Raw genomic sequence first — 9,943 nt, forward strand, 5'->3', positions numbered from 1 at the left:
GGGGGTGGGGTGGGAAGGGAAGGGGTAGGGTGGGGTGGGATAGGAAGAGATAAGATAACACTTTATTGTCCCTTTGTGAAATTTACAGTGGCTTTACAGCGATGGTGAAAAGATCATGTAGATATAAATAGAATTTGAATTGAACACCTTTTATGTCCATTCAAAAACACATTTCTGTGCGGATTTTTTTCTAAAAAACATTGATCAAAGGCATAAGAAGTGTAAACTTGCAGTTTCCAAGGACTCTCAAGCTTTGGAAGTCACTTAAATTTGACAGCTATGTTCTTGCTAGTTTCACCTCTCACACCAGGAAGTCACTGAACTGTGACGGCTATGTTCTTGCTAATGTCACCTCTCACACCAGGAAGTCACTGAACTGTGACGGCTATGTTCTTGCTAATGTCACCTCTGACACCAGATAACCCCCTTCACCTTCAATTGCAAATATTTCCACTTCTTATTAAAATGTGTGTGTGTGCCTATAGAAAGGTACCAAAAGTCGGATTTTGACCATTTTGAGTTAAGGGTTGTACCTAATAGGACATTCAAAGCTAAACACAGTGGTTTGTGAATTTTTGAGATATCTCAAGTAGTTTTTGAGATATTGCACATTTTGCGGGGTAGGGTATAAAGATCTAATTTTGAGAAAATTAGCTTTTAAGTTTAGAACGCATAAATACTTTTTTTAAAAAGATGATTCAATTGTTTCTAATGTACCTGTTCATGGAAAATTCATTTCCACTTTGACATTCAGTTGACATCAATATCATTATTACAATTCAATGGTAAAACATAGTGGTGAAGAGAAAACATGCTTCAAGAATAGATTTTAGCACCTTTTAAAAGCCGTTTTTATTATCTTTTTAAAACATACCCTACCTCAAAATAATTCAAAATAAAATGTGAGGCAGCGCGGTGGAAACAGACTCTCGTCAATTTTTGGGTATGTAGAGTTATTGGTATCATCTTAAAACTTGTTCATTTGTCTTTATTTGGGTAAAAAAAATATCCGTTTATATTGAATACAAGTCGAGATATTTGCGAATGAAGGGCGTGGGGATCATCTGTTTTCAGAGGTAAGATTAGTGAGAAAATGGCCGTCAAAGATTAGTTATTTCCTTAACTTGAGAATCCGTGGTAACTGGTAAATTTCAGAAAAATCCATACAGAAATGAGTTCTTCAATGGGCATGAAAAGTGTTGAGCCAAAAAACAAAAATTTGAAAAAAATTCACAAACCTGTGGAAAAATGCAAGTTTCTTCACTTTGATTATTTGACGAGAGCCTGATTCCACCACGTTGCCTCACAAATATTTAGAAGTCAAGTCACCAAAAACTCTTTTAACACATAGTTAAGAAAGGGCGGAACTATCATTTTTTTTATGGAAACACATTTTGGTCAAAAAAGGTGTTTTTTGTCATTATCAGCCTGTAGCTCAAAATGGTCTGTGGCGACTTTTGGTACCTTTCTCTAGGCACACACGCAAATATTTGAGAATTTTTTCAAATAAAAAACAAAAGCTTTAAGACGGTACCAATAACTCCATAACGGCAAAATTGAACGAGCGCCTGATTCCACCGCGTCGTGACACAAATACAAACCTTGATTCTCTTTCCCTATGGACGGCGAAGGCAATATAACAGACAAACGTCGGGTCCAAACTGTCCTCATTGCCTTCAGACTTGACCCCTGCTTGACCCCCGACCTCATTTACTGTGGCCCACCCAAACAACGGAAGAGGCTCCTGACCCTTTGACCTCTGGCCTGGGTCAGAACTCTCGTCGCTTGGGTCGCTGTCTCGTCCTGGAAACAAAAGTTTTAGTTTTAGTAAGAATTTTACGGCACTTGCAACACAATAAGGTTATATAAGTGCTGAAGATTAAAGGTGTTACAAGAGTGTAACATACACAAAAAAAGAAGGAGGGGAGTTATAGAGACAACAGATTTTTTATAGGAAAGAAAGAGCAAACAACACCAGAGCACCCACCAACCATCCACTATCTATCTATCTATCTATCTCTCTATCTCTCTATCTATCTATCTATCTATCTATCTATCTATCTATCTATCTTTCCATCCATCCATCCACCCATCCATCCATTTATCTATCGATCCATCTGTCTATACATCCATCCATCCATCCATCCATCCATCCATCCATCCATCCATCCATCCATCTTTCCATCTATCTATCGGGAACTGTAATACTGTTTTACAACAATAGAGAAGAAATAAGAGGAGAAATGTGAGGCATGCTGACAAAATGAGATACTTCTCAGATTTTAGCCCAATGGACAAACATAGGTCAAAGTTATAAGCTGAGTGTGTACAGTTTTTTCGTATGAAATGATAACAGACATTGTAAACTCGAAGAAAAGGGCATTAGTTCAAAATCTACAAATTTGACCTCTGTGTCGATTTTCGGACAATATTTCCATTCGGGTATTCGAGCATTAGCTGATTTTGTCGTAACGCCTTCCAAATAAACTTTTTACCAACAGAATATTTCTCAACTCTATGGGAAAGGCTTAATGAAAAGAAGAATTTTATCCAAACAGTACAAAATGTGGAAATAGCTGATTATTTCATTAAAGACCTGTATGCTACATTAAAGCAGTGTAAAGTCATTCGCTACTAGCCGACTTGGTATAACGCTGCACCCACACAACAGTGACCTTGAACCACCCACACAGTGACCTTGAACCACCCACCCACTGACCTTGCACCACGTTGGTCACAGCGGTCTCCTCACACAGGCTGACCCGCCGACACCCAAGAGGCAGTGCCAACAGCTTGCAGGTCAAGGTCATGCCGCTCTGGTTGGTCAAGGCGAACCTCTCCCTCACGCAGACGACCCGGATGCCGTGCTGGAAGTCAGAGGTCACGGTCACAAAGGTCACCTGGGGGGAAAATACAGAGTCGGCAAAAGTGACAAAATCTGTGAATAGTGCAGACTTAATGAGAATGCTATTGCAATGCATGAACAGAGATATCAGCAGAAGATCAGCACTGAAGTAAAATTTGTAGATTTTTAACTAATGATATTTTCTTCAAGTTTAACATGTCTTTAATCATTTCTCACTTGTTAATTGTACAAACTCAGCCTATGAATTTGATGTGCATACGTCCAAAGGATTAAAATCCGAAAAAACTCATTTTGTCAGCACAACTCCCATAAAGATATGAATCCATTCTCTATTTGCATTCTGTTCCGTTTGTTTTTCCACATAAACACAGCTCCAGCAGAATCTAAGCATAAAATAGATTTCATATTTTGGTGTAGTTTTAGTAAGAGTTTTTCTGTTCTTAAAACACAAATATATCACTAAAGTGTTGAAGATTAAAGAAGCTACTAGAATTACAGATAAAGAAAAGAAGAAAGAGAGACAAGGGTGATAAATGTTGTTTGACAGGAAAGAAGGAGCCAACCACATAGGAGCACCTGCCAACCACCCACTGTTATGGCCTCTCCCACTCACCCGAGCGCCCGTATCTCCACCCACCATTACGGCCACACCCACTCACCCACCCACCAACCACCCATCGTTACGGCCTCACCCACCAACCACCCATCGTTACAGTCTCACCCACCCACCCACCGTTACAGTCTCACCCACTCACCCGAGCGCCCGTATCTCCACCCACCATTCACACAAATGACACGTGCACATAGCCGTCCATGAAGAGAATGCGTCCGATGTCCTCGAGCACCTGCCAACCACCCACTGTTATACCCCAAACAAACAGTAAAATAACACCAACCCTCTAAGAAAATAGCAACCACACCCACTCACCCACCCACCAACTACCCATCGGTACGGCCTCACCCACCAACCACCCACCAACCACCCACCAACCACCCACCGTTACGGCCTCAACCACCCACTGCTACAGTCTCACCCACTCACCCGAGCGCCCGTGTCTCCACCCGCGGGCCACACAAATGACACGTGCACATAGCCGTCCATGAAGAGAATGCGTCCGATGTCCTCGTTGTAGCGTTTGTAGTCCATCGGCTCTTCTGATCACACACACACACAATTACAAACAAGTTAACATACACAGGCCCGGTCATGATTATTGGAATCTGTACATATGGAACCTCTGAACTTTCGAATTTGAAAAAATTAATGGTGGTTCAGAATCATTTAAAGGGCGCACAGTTTTACTGAGGAGCCTGAAGTCACTGTAGTTTAATTCTCAGTTTTTCATTAGTTTCGTTTAGATCTAATCTTGGAAAAGTCCGTCTTCTAAGACGCCATCGTAAACAAGTGAGGTTTCCGTTCACTAGCCGTGCACACCTTTGAAATTCTGGAGAGTACAACCATGAAAGCGGAATAGAGAATCAATCTATCCATCTCTATATATCTAAATCTTCTAATTTTTTGCATCTCTCAAGATTTATTGCTCCGTTCCAGTAGAGTGTAAATAAAGTAGGCCAATGACTTTCAGTTTATGCTAATGCACCAATTGTCACTTCCATCGAAAAGGCGCCCAGCTAGTAATATATGACAATGATATTAATGATAATAATAATTAAACTTATAAATGATAATAATGTTAACAATTATAATGCTAATAGTTATAATAATAATAATAATAATAATAATAATAATAATGACAATAATAAGAGTACTAATTATTATTACACTTACAAACTGCCAAGACCTTTCAATGACCATAGTGCTGTACCCATTCCCACCTGGGCGAGGTGAGGAAAATTTGTGTAAAGTGCCTTTCCAAAGGACACAACGTCGGGCCCTTAGCAAGATTTGAACCCAAGACCTTACTGTTGAGAGTGTGAGAGCCTGTGTCCATGGTGGCGTACAACGTTTGCAGTTGTGAGACATTATGGAGAATGAAGCGCTCGCCAAAATAATGAAAAGGAAGAAACTGGTATTGTTCCATACATTTGGCAATTTAAAAGGGTTTGGTTTTTTTTGCTAAGCATCTTTAATGTGAATTTAAAAACACATTTCTGTGTGGATTTTACTGAACAATGTTGATCAAAGGTACAAAGAGTGTAACTGATGACTTACCCGACATTTGGATAGTTTTCGACTGCGCCTCTCCACTTTCATCTCCAACCGAGAGCTGAAACTCCTGAAAGAAATCCGATAACAATCAACCAATCAGAAAAGCAGAAAAATTAAAGAATATGTTCCAAACTGTTTTGTTAAACTCCAGTCTCAAACAAAAACTTGAGCAAAACGGCCACTGACCGGAAAGTATTTACTTCGAAGAACAAAATATAAAACGCTCATGAGCTTTGCACTTTCAGATCTACACATTTGATCCTGTATCAGTTTTTGGCTGATACCTCCAGCGAGCAGTAACTCATTTCATCAGCACGCCTCACACATCACAACTTCCCCCATCACCAACGGGAGAGAAAGATAAATAAGAAACAATGAGTGAGGGGTGCTGACAAAATGAGGTACTTCTCAGATCTTAGCACTATGGACATAGATTCGTTCAATCTACGGGTAGAATTGGTACAGTTTATTAGCATGAACGACTTGTGAAACATAAAGAAGATGGCAACAGTTTTAAAAAGTCAAAGGTCCTAAGGACAGATGCACAACGAAAGGAGCAGGTTGCAATAGAAGGAAAGGCACTAGAAAACGTTGAATCCTTCTGCTATCTTGGGAGTATAATTGACAGAGAGGGAGGAACAGGCGCTGAAATAAAGTCCCGCATTGGAAAGGCACGGGCTGCTTTCATATCTCTGGAGATAGGATTTGGAAGACCACGGATATCCTCCCTGGTGCAGGGTGAGAAAGGCAATAATGAACAGTAAAAAAATCTGCAAATTTAACCCCTGTGTTGATTTTCAGCCAATATCTCCATTCTAGGATTGCAACACTGATTTTGTCAGCATGCCTCATGTCACATTAGAACTTTCTCTCTCTCCCCCATCACCTACTTTCCCTGTCACCTACTTTGCCTAGCGGCGGGGCCAGAGTTTGTCCAGGGTTCAAGGTCAGGGATTGTTCTACGGGCGCGGCCGCGACCTTCAGGGTCAAGTCTGTGGCGTTGTGCAGCAGACATGCGGGCGCGACCTCGACGAGCAGTGTGCCGCAGCCAGGGAGGTACTCCGACAGTCGCACGTTCAGGTCAATGCTGGGCTGAGGGTCAAGGTCGTCTGGTTCTAGCACCGCCCCCTTCGCCGCTGCGCCGTCGCTGTAGTCGCTGCTGTCTGAGCCAGGCCCGTGGCAGATCTGGTCGTGAGCCGAGAGGTCGCTGGATGAAGACGAACAGAGCAAGGATCATAACGTTGTCAATATGAGATGATAATATGTGTCACGACGTGGTGGAATCAGACGGACAGAGCAAGGATCATAACTTTGTCAACATGAGGTAATAAGATAAGATAATATACATCTTTATTGTCCAGATCCTGGCACATTGGTTCGGTGTTTCACCACGTACAAACACACACACACACACACACACACACACACACACACACACACACACACACAAACAAGCACAAACACACACACACACAGGCTTATAATCACACACATAATATAAATGAGCAGTAATATAAACAATAATAATCTTAAGCAAGATACATACTCAGTATTCTGACTGCAACTCAACGTTATTCTGAGGTTGTGTGGATAGTCATAACAAATGGCTGAGAAGGAAGCATTTTGATGGATGATGGTAAAAATGACTTTCTGTATCTTTCTTTGTTACAGATCACATTATAAAACTAAATAAGTTGATAAAAAAGGCATCAAGAACAATTGGTAGAGACCTAAGTAACTTTGAATATCTGCACAAGACAAACGTTCTAAAAAAGGCGGAAATAATGCTTAGTGACCATAGCCACCCACTGACATCGGAATTTCAACTATCGACCCGCAGTAAAGGATACATTTCCAAAAAAGCAAGAACAGACAGATATATAGAAATTCTTTCGTACCAACTGCAGTGAGGTTACTGAACACACAGTGCTACAAATGAGAGAGAGAGAGAGAGAGAGAGAGAGAGAGAGAGAGAGAGAGAGAGAGAGAGAGAGAGAGAGAGAGGGAGGGAGGGAGGGAGACAGAGAGAGAGAGACAGAGAGAGAGAGAGAGAGAGAGAGAGAGAGAGAGAGAGAGAGAGAGAGAGAGAGAGAGAGAGAGAGAGAGAAGGAATGTTTTACGGAGCGGGTTGTCCCAGCCCGTGAGACATGTATACTTGGCCTAATGTCCTGTCTTGTTGTGCGTTTACGTGAGGCACCTTTAAGTTTAACTTTTGTAACGTCTACTGCCATTGTTAACGACCAAGACAAATTTCTCCCAGCGAGATGAATAAAGATTGTCATTGTCATTGTCATTGTCATTGTCAGAAGCCTAGGTCTTTGACTTCTGATTGATGCTTTTATTTGAGGGAACAAGGGATGTTTATTGTGTAATAATATGTACCACGACATGGTGGAATCAGCTGCTCCTCAATTTTTGGACATAAGGGGTTTTTGGTATAATCTTAAAGCCTGTTCATTTGCCTTGCTTTTGGTGAAAATGTCAGGGCCGCATGGTTTCAGAGGTAAAATTAGCGAGAAAATGGCTGCCAAAATGTGGTAACTTCTATAGCCTCAGAGTCCTTGGAAACTGAAAATTACATTTTTGTGCATTTAGTTAATGTTTTTCAGTAAAATCCACACAAAAATGTGTTTTTAAATGGACATAAAAGGTGTTGAGCAAAAAAAATAAAATTTGAAAAAAATTGCCTATAGAAAGAAAAAAATGCTGATTTTTTTTCATCTCGTTATTTTGACAAGCGCCTGATTTCACCACGATGTCTCACATATTGTTAGGTGTGCTGAGAGGTCGCTGGACGTAGAAAAACAAAGCAAGGATCAAGACGGATCAAATTTCATTCACACCGTCATTAATATAAAACAATAAGCTATTGTTAGGTGTGCCAGAATGATATTGTTGTTGTATGTTCGTCTACTGACTATTCAAGTTAGTGCATCTGTGTGTGGATATATGTGCGTGTGTATGTAGGTTGTGTACCACGATTGCTGATGTTTGTTCCAGATCTGACATTTGGGGAGGAGGAGGAGGAGGACAAGGACAACATCAACAACAACAACAACAAACAACAACAACAACACCAACAACAACAACAACCACACCAACACCACTATACCACCAACAAACAACAACAACAACACCAACAACAACAACAACCACACCAACACCACTATACCACCAACAAACAACAACAACAAGAAACAACAAACAGACTCACAGGTTGGAATCCCCGGCATGGCCGGGCTCCAGGAGGTATGGCCAGCCCCGGTGCGCCGTGTCCTGAACCATCTCACACATGGCCTGGATGTCTGGCCGGGTCACCGGGCTACGCTCCAGCTGGTCAATCAGGCCGGTGGACAGGACAACAGCCGGGCTGGACAGTTGCATGTCTGACCTGGGGGGGGGGGGGGGAGAGAAAGTCCTGGGTCATCATGGTGGATTTAACCCTATCCGTACGTCGTGTTTTACTATCGTATCCATACGACGTGGGGAACTCTGTGCCAGCACTTAACCCTATCTGTACGTCCTGTTTTACTATCGTATCCATACGACGTGGGGAACTCTGTGCCACCACTTAACCTTATCCGTACGTCTTGTTTTACCATGATATCCATACGACGTGGGGAACTCTGTTCCATCACTTAACCCAATCTGTATGTCGTGTTTTACTATCGTATCCATACGACGTGGGGAACTCTATGCCACCACTTAACCCTATCGTAGTAGTGTTTTACTATCGTATCCATAAGACGTGGGGAACTCTATGCCACCACTTAACCCTGTCCGTAATAGTGTTTTACTATCGTATCCGTACGATGTGGGGAACTCTGTGCCACCACTTAACCCTATCTGTACGTCGTGTTTCACTATCGTATCCATATGACGTGGGGAACTCTGTGCCACCACTTCCCAAAGAGGAAATTTCCTCGTTAATCCGATCCGCAGGCTTTGCATAGCAGTCTGTCAAAATGATTTTTTGAGAAATACGGAACGTTTCAAAGAGATCTTCGTACTAGAATTATTCTAAAATGTGAAGAATACAACCCCGGGGCTACAAAATGACCCCAGGGCGTACTGATAGGGTTAAAACGTGGGCTTGCAACCCTGCCTGTCAGGACCAACCCGAGGCAAGAGGGATACAACATCCCAGCAGACTCAGCGGCTCCGCATGACACAAACTGAGCTAACGGTGTGCTCCCACACAGGATGGGATTCAAACCCCCGAACTAGCAAACGCACGATTACAAAAAGTCCGGTAGCCTAACCACTAGACCACCGACAAACTCACGATTACGAGTCCGGTAGCCTAACCATTAGACCACCGACAATCTCACGATTACGAGTCCGGTAACCTAACCATTAGACTACCGACAAACTCACGATTACGAGTCCGGTAGCCTAACCACTAGACCACCGACAACCTCACGATTACGAGTCCGGTAGCCTAACCATTAGACCACTGACAACCTCACGATTACATGTCCGGTAGCCTAACCACTAGACCACCGACAACCTCACGATTACGAGTCCGGTAGCCTAACCACGAGGCCACTGAAGCCCTTATCCTCCCCTCCCCCCTCTAAAAATGACCCACTTTCACCCAGTTTGGCAGAATGTGACTCCCCTTGAGAGAAAGCTCTATGGGAGTCTCTCAGAGTTGTAGCGGACTGCACAGTTTGTGCGCGACATCGGACTGACGGTCTAGCTGCTGTCATCGAGAAGAAGGAAGAAGGAGAGAAGATCATCTTTATTGTCCAGATCCTGGCACATTGGTTTGGTGTTTCACCACGTGTACACAAACACACACACACACATACACACACACACACACACACACACGCACACACACACACACACACATATATATATACACACACACACACACTCGCATGCGCGTACGCACACACACA

At 42.6% G+C, this 9,943-nt stretch overlaps 1 protein-coding gene across 1 annotated transcript in view; it reads right to left on the minus strand.

The window, feature by feature from the left end:
- LOC101853736 (vacuolar protein sorting-associated protein 13B) overlaps positions 1 to 9,943 on the minus strand; it is a gene marked incomplete in the record, with an annotated part of 129,782 nt that overhangs the window by 25,112 nt on the left and 94,727 nt on the right. Inside the window, 6 exon segments of the mRNA XM_035972650.1 lie at positions 1,602 to 1,803; positions 2,720 to 2,900; positions 3,909 to 4,021; positions 5,040 to 5,103; positions 5,943 to 6,243; positions 8,251 to 8,427. Of these exon segments, the coding sequence (XP_035828543.1) occupies positions 1,602 to 1,803; positions 2,720 to 2,900; positions 3,909 to 4,021; positions 5,040 to 5,103; positions 5,943 to 6,243; positions 8,251 to 8,427 (1,038 nt within the window).

The sequence above is a fragment of the Aplysia californica genome, unplaced genomic scaffold (genome assembly GCF_000002075.1).
Source record: "Aplysia californica isolate F4 #8 unplaced genomic scaffold, AplCal3.0 scaffold00778, whole genome shotgun sequence".
NCBI lineage: Eukaryota > Metazoa > Mollusca > Gastropoda > Aplysiida > Aplysiidae > Aplysia > Aplysia californica.